This window comes from Mercenaria mercenaria, chromosome 18 (assembly GCF_021730395.1).
Source record: "Mercenaria mercenaria strain notata chromosome 18, MADL_Memer_1, whole genome shotgun sequence".
NCBI classification, from domain to species: Eukaryota; Metazoa; Mollusca; class Bivalvia; order Venerida; family Veneridae; genus Mercenaria; species Mercenaria mercenaria.
Genome location: NC_069378.1, coordinates 13,083,442 through 13,098,177, shown reverse-complemented (window position 1 = coordinate 13,098,177; position 14,736 = coordinate 13,083,442). Strand labels below are relative to the sequence as shown.

The following is a 14,736-nucleotide window of genomic DNA, read 5'->3' as shown; positions in this document are numbered from 1 at the left end:
ACATATCGCAGATAAGCATTCTAAAATAAGTACATATCGCATATTAGTATTCTAAAATAAGTACATATTGCAGATTAGCCTTCTGAAGTAAGTACATATCGCAGCTTAGCATTCTAAAATAAGTACATATCGCAGATTAGCATTCTAAAATAAGTACATATCGCAGTTTAGCCTTCTGAAGTAAGTACATATCGCAGATTAGCATTCTAAAATAAGTACATATCGCAGGTTAGCCTTCTGAAGTAAGTACATATCGCAGCTTAGCATTCTAAAATAAGTACATATCGCAGATTAGCCTTCTGATGTAAGTACTTATCGCAGCTAAGAATTCTAAAATAAGTACATATCGCAGATTAGCTTTCTGAAGTAAGTACATATCGCAGCTAAGCATTCTAAAATAAGTACATATCGCAGATTAGCCTTCTGAAGTAAGTACATATCGCAGCTTAGCATTCTAAAATAAGTACATATCGCAGATAAGCATTCTAAAATAAGAACATATCGCAGGTTAGCCTTCTGAAGTTAGTACATATCGCAGATTAGCATTCTAAAATAAGCAACAGGAAAACTGATTTCTAATTATAGCAGTTAATATTAGAAATCGAAAATGATAAACCAGTATTGCCTTGAGGAGATATCATGATGCGTATCATATTAAAATCCAGCTAAATCAAGAGGTTCGAACCAGAACGTCGTAACTATATATAAATAAAGAAAGCACTTACTAACCCTTTGAAATTCCTTTTATTATCCCCCGCCGAAGGCGGAGGGATATAGTTTTGGCGTCGTCCATCCGTCTTTCGGTCCGTGCGTTCTTCCGTCACTCTTCAGTCCGTCCGTCCGTCCGTCCGGAGCAATATCTTATTGCCCTTTAGTTGTTTAAATATCTACATATTTGTACATTTTAATAAACTAACCAATTGGTAGAATTTCATCATACTTTATTCTTTTTTTTCCCATGAGCGTTTATGATCAACATGTGAAGTTGTGCACCCACACCCGGTCACCCCAATCGCCCTGGTCACCCCCTCCCCCCCCCCCCCACCCCCCTCAACATTTTTTCTTTTTTTCTTTTTTTGTTCTTAAGCCATTCACGAATATTTACCAACATGCAAAGTTGTACCCTCTCCTCACTTCGCTCTTTCACCCAGTCACCCCCACCACCACGATCATGGACCCCCTCCCGCCAACAATTTTTTTCTCATTTTCTTATTTTCCATCAATATTTATTGTCAACATGTGAAGTTTTGTACCCTGTCCCGGTAACCTACCCCCCACCCACCCCCACCTCCCCCTACCCACAAAAAAAGAAAGAAAAAAATATATATATCATCAAACTTCTTTCATGTACATTTATTATCAACAAGTGAAATTGTGTACCCTTACCCGGTCATCCCCACCGCCCTGGTCACACCCCCTCCCCCTCCTCAATCCCCCACCCCCCTCCCCGCAATTTTTGTTCATGTTTTTCTCTTTTTTTAATCTTAAACCTTCCATGAATATTTATCAATATACAAAGTTGTACCCTACCCCTATTATTTTTCCATCAATAGTTATTGTCAACATGGGAAGTTTTATTCCCTCACCCGGCAACCGCACCCCCTCCCCCTACAAATACCCCCGCAGAAAAAAAGAAAGAAAAAAAGAAAAAAACACATTCCTATTTTTAATTCAAACCTTCCATGAATATTTATCAACATGTGAAGTTTAAAACCTTCACCCAACATCACCACCCATGTTCCAAAATTCTTACTTTATTGTGCTTTCTTAAGGACTTCTCTTCTTTTAAGTTCAAATGTAATGAAATTATTTGCTTCTTTGTAACATCCTTAACTTTTTGCCGGATATATTTCTTTGCCATTCCTCAACACAGCCATCCGGCGGGGATACCAATTCATCGAATTTGCTTGTTTTGAATCACATTTCAATAGCTTTACTAATGTTTTTGACAGCTTTCTACATATTTTACTAATTAGAAGAAGAAAAGTTCCTAAACTACACAGAATCAGTATATATTTTTTATTGTAATTACTAACTACTGAAAGCATTTTCTAAATTTCTAAAAACAAGTGGAATACATGTTTAGCTTTGCAGCTTTAACGCTATTCTAGCGAAAGAGAAAACGTTTAAACTTTTCAAACGAATATATGTATATCGATAAGCTTTCATCTCTTTCATTTATTAACAATATGTGATAGAGGGTCGTTATGCGTTTGCGTTTCGCCAAGGAACGCCCATGTGTAAAGTAGGGTGTGTTAACACCACCCAATCACCTTGTCAATACACATTCAGTCTTCTGTTCACACATCTCATTAACAAAGGCCAGCTATAATTATGACAACACTTTTAATCCAGGAATAAATACTATTACATAAGATATAGTATGTAAGTTTATAAATGAAGCATTTGCAATTAGACAAAGTATAATAAATAGTCATAATTAGACATGTATTTACTGCCAATTTTCCCTAACCGTCGTTTACATGCCCCACTTTTATCATTATAAGCCATAATAGCATGTAACCTTAGGATTATATTGTATTGTTTTTCCTTTTTATATGATAATATATGTGATATACGTAGTCCATCCTCATGTACATGCTTATATCTAGAACTAATATAAATGTTGTTGTATGTAGTTTTCCATGTCCTTGTATATATTTGTCATGTTTGTATGTTACGTCTAGCAAATTATTGTATCATGTAACAAAAAACGTTTTTATGTTTACGTTACTTAATAAAGAATCTTGAATCTTGATATTTTCGGCTCCCTATTATTTAGTGTCAATTTTGTTTCTGAAAGAACGACACGTGCTGTAATGATCTGCTATTCTGTTTAATTTGACTTGTAGTTGGTACGTGATTTTTATTTTTGTTTAAGCGTTCTCTAAAGACAAAGTCCGACAACAGAAGAATGCCATAACGTCATTTATTGATGCTTCTAATGTGTATGGTTCATCAGAGGAGCAACAAAAAGAGCTAAGAGATGAAAGTAAGTCGAAACAACATACCTTACAATAATGCAAGTGATCTATAAGTAAGATAATGACATTTGTTTTAATAACATGCAAATGAGGTAATATTACATCAGTTTGGAGTTTCTTAATGAAAAATTTTAGATTTACATCTATTCTTGTAAGCTGATACATTATATATGCAAACTTTACAATCATTTTAAGTATGGCACATAATCTCCTTTCTTGTTGCTATAATCTGTTCCTGTCGAGATAACAATGTAAGTACTTACTTGAAATTTTTACCTGATTACCTCCCCTTTATAATATTAACACTACATTGACGTTGTAGTGTTAAAATATTAACACATAAAACACCTATTATTTATCATTCTAGATAAACCCCATCTGTTGAAGACAAGTATGGACGGTAATCGAAGACGAATTCTAGACGGCAACGATGCTGACTGTATAACTGGAGGAGGGCAGCATTGCTCTAAAGCAGGTACATATCAACAAAGCTTGAAAAATTATCTTGTACAGCGTCTATTTTTAAAATTATAAATCCGGTTCTAGACTTCTACTTATGTTGCAGTTTAACACCTTCATGTTTTTTTCCGGATTAGTTCTGTAACGTTGAGCAAATCGTATAGAGAATTAAATGCTGAATGAAGATAAGTTTTAAATTTGAAACATGACATTTAAATAATGTTTGTATCTGATTTTCTTGTAGGAGATGCACGAGTTAACGAGGTTCCAAGCCTGACATCTATGCACTACCTATTTGTTCTTGAGCACAACAGAATAGCACGGAATTTAACAGGTACTAAACAAACAAAATATGTAAGTCCACTGGGGCGTAGCTATATGTAAGAGCTTGTAATGTAAGTGTGTCCGGGGTCATCGACTTACAGAAAAAAAATCTAGGGTGTGCGTTCTGGAAGTGTTATCAAGGCGTATATTGACCCAAACAAAAATACATTTTGAAAACATTATTTCTACAAAATATATGCAAACCCGGGCATTCAGTGTCTATGTAAATCTTCCAGTAGTCCCCTGGTCAAGATCGATTCTCCATTAAAGCCATTTAAACTCATTCTTTTTAATTAAAGTATTATGTAAGACCAAACGAAAAGAAATCTCAGTCTCAATATTTATGCTGCTAATATCAGTTTGGATGCATTTAGCAAATTTTCACGTAGAAAGCAGACATTTGGAACTCTTTTTCATGGTTTGAGGAAAATCTTTTTTCTGACGAACACCTTACATTGTTGATCAGGTGACGAACGGTAACATCAGAAAATAAAAAGTCAATGTTTGCCATTAAAACAATGGACACTTATTTGGATAATATATTTTCAATTAGATTATATTTGTATTTATCATACGTTAACGGCAATACTAAAGTTGCTTCTTTGATAAAACCACTTGTAGAAATATTGCTTGTCGTATTCACTCACCAAACGCATATTTTCTGTACAGTCGTACGGAATTAGCTTGCTTAAAACTGGCTGCAAAACCTTCACCTGTAACTGGGCATTTCATACAAAGAGACGAAAATAAAAACCTCATTCATGATGAAAACTTGAATTTTCCGCTTCTGATCTACACAAATGATTGAAAGCGTCGTTAGTTTGTATTTTAAACGAGCTGCAAAGAAATACATTTCTATATAAATTTAGTCTTATTTTAGATTAAAAGGGAAACGTTACCTTTACAGCACCAGCGAAGATATTGAGTATGAAAGTGTAATTGTACAAGCTGTTTACAACTTGCAGTTCCCAATAATTTCGACATATTGTTGCGGTTTTATACTCTAGCGTTTCAAGTCGAAAGTGAAATGGTCTATCAAGTTATTAAACTTTGCGGAAGGTTAAATGCCGTACCAGATAGAATGTACCAATGGCGGGTTGCGATCATTGTAACTTGAAATAGTTTATTTCACTATCTACATACATCTTTCTCTTCAAATGATGCCAAAGTCACGAGCCCAAGAAACTAAAATAGGTCCGGAAAATCAGTGGAAAAAAAACGTGTCTCACTGCCGTGAAAATAAAAAAAGCATGCAGTGAAAAATAAGTACAATGACAATATGCATTAATTTATAATATAAAATTATCAATTTTTGTCAATATTTCATTAGAGAGTAAATTGAAACTTCATTAACCCGAACCTTTCTATTCCGAAAACCTCTCTAAACCGAACGAATTATTTGGTCCCTATATTCTCATTCATTCTGTATTGTAAAAATACCCTTGTAATCCGAAACCTCTGCACTCCGAAAACCGCACAAACTTTTTATATCAAATTACTTTAAAATTTACTCCTGTAATTCGAACCTTAGTCATTATTATCACTGTTTCTGTTGCTGATCTTGCACATATTTGACAATTTTGTGCCTGTTTACAATTTTAATTATTGCTCTTTAAAAATGTGTCAACAAACAATAGGCCCAAAACACTGGTAATCACAGTTGGGTCAGATTTTTGCTTTGTAGATGCATGCAATAAGCACAGGCCTGAAAGCCGCAAATAGTTTTTGAACAGAAATTTATAACAAAAGATGTATTTGCGATAGATCCTGCCAATGTTAGAGATGCCTTTAAAATTCGTTTGTCCTATACCTTCCCCAAATATCATTTTGCAATCTGTTAATTTGAAGCCGTTAATTGATTTTCTGCGAGTGATTCTAAATCGGATCGTCAGAATAACTGTACAAGTAAAACATGCTCTCTGCTAATATAGGAATGTTGAAATCAATGTTTAAAATCGATATTGAAAAGTTAAATTACAATTTGTTGGGTTTAACGTCGCATCGACACAATTATAGGTCAATAATAGACTTTCCAGTTTTGTATGGTGGAGAAAGACTCTGGTGCCCCTCCTTGCATTATTTCATCACGGGCGGGAACCTGAGAAGAACCACCGACCTTCCGCAGGCTAGCTGGATGGCTTCCTCACATGAAGAATTCAACGCCCCGAGTGGGACTCGAATCCACATTGGTGAGGGACAAGTGATTTGAAGACAGCGACCTTAACCACTCGGCCATGGAGGCCCCTTTGAAAGGTTAAATATGTCCCTAAGTGTGACATTGGCCTGTGAGATAGGGGCCTGAGGTTTGAGTGTGGCATTCCATTTCATTGAGGCAAACATTTATATCTAATAAAAAAAATTGCTCGATTCATGTCAAAGTTATTGCCCGAACAAGCTGTAAAATGTCTTTTTACTCCTAAGAGTGACCTTGACCATTTAGATAGGGACTTGTGTTTGCGCGCCACAACGTCTCGTACAGGTTGTAAACATTTATGCTTATCACAGTTGTAGCACAGGAAAACTGTAAAATAATACTTGACCCAAAATTTGACATTGACCTTTGAAATAGGGACCTGAAGTTTGCGTGCGACACTCCATTTAATAGAAGTTAACATTAATAAAAAATAAGATGAAGGTTGCCGCATGCATTCAAAAGATCCGGACAAGATCTGATATGACTTTTGACCACTATATGTGACCGTTGTGATAGGTATCTAAGGTTTATGCGCGAGACAGCGTCTCATTGAGGTCAACATGACTGAAAAGTATAGACAAGATTGGTCCATGCATGCCAGAGGCATTGTCATGACAATATCTTTGTTTTTGTTTTCGGGTTTAACGCCGTTTTTCAACCGTATTTCAGTCATGGAACGGCGGGCAGTTAATCTAACCAGTATTCCTGGACTCTGTACCAGTACAAATCTGTTCTCCGCAAGTAACTGCCAACTTCCCCACATGAATCAGAGGTGGAGGACTAATGATTTCAGACACAATGTCGTTTATCAAATAGTCACGGAGAACATACGCCCCGCCCGAGGATCGAACTCGCGACCCCGAGATCCGTAGACCAACGCTCTTACCTACTGAGCTAAGCGGGCGGGCTCATGACAATATCAGATAGACGGTCGGACGCACTAACGTTCATACGCCGAGCAACCACTTTAACGAATATGTCAAACTCACCGCAAGGTACCCCTCCTGGCATTAATTCATCATCGGTGGTTGCCTGTATGTACAATCATGAAATGTCTGTCATCTTGAAAAAAGACTTATACTTTTTGATTTGCTTTCCATTGGGCAGGTGATGATTTGTTGTAAATGTTGCGCTTTAATTCTTTATACCCCACTATTTAAAAGTAGGTCTGTCATTTTGCAAAATGCCTAGAAATGAAATTCGAACCATAATGTAAGCCGAATGGTATCAGGATGCAAAGATATTTGATATTTTTAATTAAAAGCTACTTTATTTTGTTTCCTTATTGCAAACATGAAGATAAGGTTTCTTTATAAATGATTAAAAGTTCTTAAAAATTTTCGAAAAAGTATATGACATTGTACTCGTATGGTTGACTGAGTACATCAACCCTACCGTTTTGCATTTCATTCAGTGTCTATCATTCAATGTACAATGGTCATACATTAGTGCATACTATCATGTGTTTCCTATTCGCCGTCCTTGTATCGTTCATCGCTATAGTATGCCCGCACATCATCTTCGTGCAACGACATCGTATCTTCTCATATCGCGCATCGTAATTGCACGATCAAACATCGCTATCGCAATTTCTTCATGGAATGTAGGTCTTTAGTCAATGCATAAAAAACAGTGATAAAACACGAATGTGTACTGGTGAAACGCGAAATTCAAGGTTATTTCCAAGATGACCCTATAAGAGAAATACAAAACAATTTACTGTACCAAGGACGAATGGCGTGGGCATGAGGCGGACCCCTCTGATAATTTGATGAATAGACCTTATGCACAAGGCCGAGACGGTAGACAAAAGAGGGCTATGCACAATTACTGTTTTCGCCCTTTCTCGACACTCTGTTTATTCACAATTTACTTCATTACAGAGGATGAATTCTTCTTAATGGTTATCTGAAAAAAAAATTAAGTTTTCTGAAGGAGCATGCCCTCGTACCATCCTATACTGCACAATAATTTGTCAGTGAACTGAACTGGGTGCAATGTCCTCAACCTTGCCTCTTGGAATATACATAATATTGACAATTTGACTATTCAAAATGACATTCCAATATTAAAGATAAATCCCCAATTATTGGATACCCCAGATTAAATGAAGAACAATGTATACTTGTGAAGGATTTATAACGGGGTACCAGAGGTAAACTGTCTTAATTTTAAAGTTATATATTTAACCACTGTTCAGTACGCATTCCTCCGTGGTGTATTGGTCAAGAACATAGGAAATGGCGACCCGAGTTCAATTCTTAATTTGACATTTTTAACAAAAATTCATGTTCTTATATTCATCAATTTTAAAGAAAGGTCATTTTTTACCAAAATCTGGAGGTCAGTGCCTTTAAAATCGTCTTAATTTGTTACTTAAGAAGTAGAAGCAGTTTTGTACATACATGCAAAATAAAAACTCACGTGTCAGTCTTTTCAATCTTTTCTTTGGCACGTATCAACATAACAAATTAGAACATTATGTCTTCTTTCACACCAGAAATATTTTCATTCCAGTAATAGTTTTGAAACCGTATGGAGATATAGCATCTAAAAGAAAACACAAAACAAAAGAACGGTGTTAAATTTGAATAAAAGAGTTAAACAGATAAAACCAGATACTTCGTTATATAAACACAATCAGTCTGCATCTAAATCTCTGTATTATCAACTATTTGGCATATAGCTACATGTATATTGCACTCTATTTAAATTGGACCTATGCACTCTTTAATCGCTGTATACTTAGTAGACACACTATTTGACATGAATTGCTAAAGGGTACACTATTTGCCCAAGAAGGCACATAGGATACTAGAGCCAAAGAAAACTTATTTCAACGTGTTATTATACTTCACAGTTAATATATGTTAAAAATTAATTTAAGTTTTAATTTAAAAGATGTAATTTTTTAATTTAAAAGATATAAACTGTTTGGTTTGCTTTGTAGAGTTTTACGAAGACAGCGATGTTATATTCGAAGAAACAAGAAGGATTATCATCGCCATTATGCAAAAAATCACTTACAACGAGTTTCTTGCTGCATTTTTATCGACTGACGCATTGAAAAAATACGAATTACTTAGCTCCGTAAAATACAAATATGAGAAAGACACAGACCCTACAGTAATCAATGCGTTCGCAACAGCCGCTTATAGGTTAGTTTATTGTTTTAATAGTTTTATCCATATTAATGTGCATAGTGCGCCTTAAAACAGAAAAAATGAATGCAATAGTATTATCTCTTATTGGAGGACTCCTAATGCTTATTTCCTATTTTATTTACCTATGTCATATTAGTTTGTTAGCACATTTTGTAAGCTAGCTCATCGTGAGCTTTCGGGATCTTCGGATATCCATCGACTGTTCTTCACAATTATCTTTAAAGGTAATCTCTTCCTGAACCATCAGATCAATTTCAACTGATAATATTGGATGATATTTTTTTCACATTTTTTTCATGTCTATGTCATCCATGCGTAAGAGGAAAACTTTAACATTCATATTCTGAGGAGTGACTCTATATATGTTTTTTCTATGTGACTGTATATTAAAAAATAAGTAATAAAATATGCACAATTGTATAATGTCGATACAAACTTTTGATCTCTATTTTTCTCAGTGTACTTCATTCAGCAGTAAAATGTATCTATGTTTTCGTTTTATTCTATGAGCCGCTTATCCTGCACATAACTGATATTTTGCATATATCCCTTTTCACATGATATACATGGTAAAACCTTACTTGTTTTATATCAGGTATTTATGCTGTCTGAATTATTTATAGGGTTAAATAGGCATAGTGTGTGACTGCCAGCTGTGTCGGTGAAAAACTTTCCAAGAAAGCAAAAGATGTGAAAAATATGCAAATAAGAAATATATCATCGTTTTAAATTACAACGTTGTCTTGTTTAGCAAGCAAACATATTACCGCGATATGGATATGATGCGATCACAGACACTTCATGCAAACACATGGATTTAAAGTAAACAAGAAAACACTTTCTGCATATGATGAAGGAAATATGTATCACCATGATAGAATTACGTTATTTATATTTGGGTATCTGGCGGAACACTTAGCAATTCCTCTTTCAAAGCCTGTCGCCCGCCCGCTTAGCTCAATAGGGAGAGCGCAAACCTACGGATCGCTGGGTCGCGAGTTTGTTTCCCGGATGAGGCGCATGCTCTCTGTGACGATTTGATAGAATAAATTTTGTTTAAAATCATTCGTCCTGCACCTACAAACAAACAAAACATATCTGCGGTGCTGGTGCGTTCAGATAATACACTCGGCTGTATTTTGAAATGATCTGATGACGTACTTTGTGAATATCTACACTTCGTGTTGGATTTTGGCTTTGCGTTTTCCAGCACTTCTTGTTCGCCCACTGACATTCGGACAAATGGCTCTGTCGGACTTTCTTTTTATTACTGGACGGTACTTTTTCGACACTGCGTTAATTGCCTTTACAACGTTGGGTAATCTCTTAACCTATTGCCTGTTTCCTTTTTTTGTGTGGATTTTCTGTTTCCTTAGCACACTGATATCTTAACAGTGTTTCCGTCAGTATTCTATGAAATTACTCTACTAATGCTTGGTCTCTTTGTGAATCCCTTTTTTCTCATCAATTGTTCACACTGTGTTTCTCAGTCAGTTGTGACACTGCTGCCCAAAACTCTCTTCCCGGATAAATTTGCAACCATATGTTAGTTTTCTCTTTGAATTTTACTTTCCAAACTATTGTGAAAATTCTTTACTGTCCTTGGAGGTCAGTGGCTCTGCTTTCCTTATATTTACCTGCAAAAGCAACCACAGTCAAATCATATGCATGTGTCTCAAGTCCTCGACAAGTATAAAACATTTCATATGACAGAAATAATAAATCAGCCTTATGCACTTTATTGTCAGAGGAGAAATGAAAGCGTGGACCAACAATTTTGTTTGGTTCAGGTAAATCTATTTGCCCTACTGCGTGCTTTGTTAAAAGAAATCATCATGCTTGTTTGATGCTGACCTTAGCTTCCCATGCCATTTGTGTTTTCTTTTTGACTGTAATAAATGTTTCCATTATGTATTGTTTAGTCATATTAGAGGTAAAAGAACTAATAAGTGTATGAAAAAAAACGACGAAATTGCAATTACACAATTTTCGGGAAATCTAGCAGCTGAGAAAAATCAACATGGCACACAAAAATGAACAGACTGTCTATTCCGTTACAACTGTACAGCAGGTGCCAACACAAAGAGCCAGAGAGCCGTGCATCGCAAAGCTATAAGAAATGCCTAATTGCTTTAAACACAACTGTAAACAAAGCCATATCCAGTTGTCTGGTCTGTCCGTTAAATTAATCTACCATGTTTCGTGTTAGATAATTATTTTCTTATCCTGTCTCATTCATTTTCTCTTTGAATTTTTCTTAAGTTTTACCTTTCATTGATATAACCACCTAATCCTTCTTTTTGATAAAACAGCATACGAGTTTCCAGCAATTCAAAATGAAGCAATGGCTTAATCTGTTTGGTGGCTAATTCTTCTGCGGTGCCAACTTTGTGTTTTATCGCGGTGTGTTTGATCCTTTGATAGAATAAAAATCAAACAAGCAACATAATAGCAGACTCGGTTTGATTCAGTCTGTTCATGAGAGGAAATGAAATGTGCAATGACCCTTATGCCCCCTAGCATCGGTTTAAGCGGGATTCTATTTTAATGAAATTAAGTGCTCTTTATAGGTTCCTAAAAGGACCTGACAATATATACTGGGTCCAAGTACGGGGTGATCAAATTTAGCCTTTCGTTTGGATTGTTACAAAGGCCAACGTAGGAGTAATATTCATGGACATCACTTCATTAACGCTTATTTTTATTTTCACCAATTTTCTGATATAATAATGTACTTTCATCCCAAATCAAACCGAACAGTACGTAGTATAATGGCAACATTTTTGCGACGACTGGGAAATAGTTCTTATAATGGTTCATATACAGTAATTGCTCGGACCGTTAGATATCACGACACCTTTGGGGATACCCTTTACCCTGTCAGTTTCTCTTAGTTCTTTGTAATAGTCTAGTTTTCTTATGAGGACATGTTTTAAATGGGATATTTGTTTTTAATTTGCGAGTATTATTTATAAATGGCGGAAAGTGGATTCGAACTCCTTGGAAAAGCGGTAAGTATGATAGGATAGAAGATTAGAAAAAAAAACAGCTTAGCAGTCTCGGTGAATTGTCTGCAAATCTTGATGGAAAGGCTGCAGTAGCTTTTCCTAGCATGTTTGGCAGCATTGTGTCATGGTTGCTGTTTACTACAGCTCAAGGAGTTTTCGGACCAAAGTTGGCCAATCGTCTCGGCTGCAGGTCGACGTAAATCGAGTACATTAACAGGCCAAAATTTATACAAAGCTGTTGCTCCTAATCCAACAGTAATTGAAGCTTCATGAGATATATATAGGTTCGTTGCAACTATCTCAATTGCTGATTTTTTTGTCTTTTGATTATAACGGTAGAAAAGTTGCTGTGCCGGATACAGTATCAATAACGAGAGGTGTCAAGTTCACATCATTTTTAAGTCAAAGTCATTATTTCCGTTGCGATGAATATTTCGTTGTTGTAGCCCTGAACAACCGCAGTAATTTGAAATTCCAAATTGCTGGCATACCAAATACATCTATTCTGGCTTATTTTAGTGAATTTTCGTATCTGGGACTTGGCAAGTCTACTGTACTATCTATAGAGTCTTCAAAATCTTTAACTGTTTTTGAGTGTCAAATGCAGTTCAAATTCTAAACATATCTCCTGTTTTATAAGACTTTGCACCAAAATTTGTCCTACAAAATGTTCTTGTACCGTTGTTTATTATTTCAAAATATACTCTTCTAAAACAATTGATATATATATTCTGGAAAATACTGGCATAAAAATATCATTAGCTGTAAATTAATTAAATGGAAACGTACATGTAACATTGACAGATCCAACTGAGTATCAGCTTTAATTGTCTGACTGCGTAACGTAAGAGCTGAAACTTGGAGATGAGGACATGGTAAACTGGTAAAAATGTGTTTATAAGAATCTCTTTCTTCGATTTACCTAATGTAAATATAGCAGAAAAACCTTTCTGTAGGGAGTACGAAGCACTGTGATCAGAGTCATGACAATACCGGATAAGCCTTTGGTGATGCTATTGCATTACGTTATGGCAATTCCAAATTCAGGCACTTAACAAATTGAACTATCTCTGAGTTAGATCTGTGTAATGTCATTTTTTTCTGTGTAATTTGATAAGTAAATGATGTTATTCGTCAGTCTAAAACAAGTAGACTATAAAATAATCCAGTTTGTGTTTATTTGTAGAATTGTCTGTATTTTTACAACATTTATCAGTTATCAAAACTGTGATAACTTGGCGTGTTAAATAAACCGTTATATATGTATTCCACATTTGTCAAAAGTTGTTTTAGCATTTTATATCTCATGTCTTCAATTTTATCCATTAGCCCCATTTTCAATATATATCTATGTACCGTTGCATTTTACATATGTGTGTTTCATGTGCATAGCCGATTGTCGCGACGTAGGCATATGTTCTCGTGTTTAGTAGTTATCAGAACACATTTATTTTATAGAGCTGGGCATACGTGGGTGTCAAAAACTATGGATTTGTTTAAAAAAGACTTTCACCTTTGGAAAAACGAAACTCATAAAATTGAAGAAACATTTCACAGACCGGACCTTACGTATTTACCACAGTCGTTTGCCAGATTGGCGTACTGGCTATCTGGAGCTAAATCCCCTGATACGGACGCGTAAGTATGTATTGAAAGCTCTACCTCCTAGGCAGATCTGTGACGCAACAGTGGAATATGAAATTATATGTTTATTACTTTACTGCCACCAGTAGCAGAAAATACAGCTGTAACTTGATAACTATCGACATTACAGGAGAAATTAAAAATACGTGCATGCTACATATTACAAAATACTTTGAAATGGTAAGTGCGGCTTTAAGTTATTGTTTTACAAAAAACGCAAGTAAAGCTTATCAAGATCTTGAAGCCACAATCAACACTTGCCATCCCCACTTCCCACACGTGCTGCAGTCTGCCGCTTTCATCGTTCAACATTACGTTTGCGAAATAACGCAAAAATAGTTTAGGCTGAGACAACAACTATTTTCTTTGCACTACATTTTATATAAAAATACAGGAAAGATTAATTTATTATTTTGTTCGACTCACATTTATGTTTTGCAGCCGATTCATACCCGAAATCTAGAAATACCTTTAAAATGTACTTCTTGAGGTTCATATACCATCCTTGAAAAGTTAGTCATAATTTGTTGGATTCCAAGTCACGTTGGAATCAGTGAAAACGAGGATGCTGATATTATAGCAAAGACACCGCTGTCTTTACAACAATCTAACTTGAAATTACTACCTTTTACAAGATCTAAAATCGAGTGTCAGTTCATATGTTTTGTGTACAAATGTTAATTTTCATGGAACAATGCTTCTTTCAATGACGTATATGTAGTTAAACCCGATTTAGATGAAGATGAAGCCAGAGGTACAACTGTGTTCGGAGAAAGAATGCTGTTCGTTCTCGCTTCAAGCTTAACTCATTCAAAAGACCAACCTGGATCTATGCTATTTCAAGAACCACTTACCATTTAACAAATTTTAATAAATTGAGTGGACTTCATCCTACTGCGCAATGGATAATTTAATGTTCGATCTTTGAAAGAGTTATTTAAAACAGTTTATGTCAACAA

General features: G+C 35.4%; 1 protein-coding gene across 1 annotated transcript in view; it reads left to right on the top strand.

Moving 5' to 3' along the window:
- Positions 1–14,736, top strand: part of LOC123537741 (peroxidasin homolog pxn-2-like) — a 42,793-nt gene that overhangs the window by 16,268 nt on the left and 11,789 nt on the right. Inside the window, exons 8-12 of the mRNA XM_045321507.2 lie at positions 2,882–2,992; positions 3,352–3,459; positions 3,688–3,777; positions 8,912–9,119; positions 13,592–13,771. Of these exons, the coding sequence (XP_045177442.2) occupies positions 2,882–2,992; positions 3,352–3,459; positions 3,688–3,777; positions 8,912–9,119; positions 13,592–13,771 (697 nt within the window). The remainder of the gene's footprint in view (positions 1–2,881; positions 2,993–3,351; positions 3,460–3,687; positions 3,778–8,911; positions 9,120–13,591; positions 13,772–14,736) is intronic.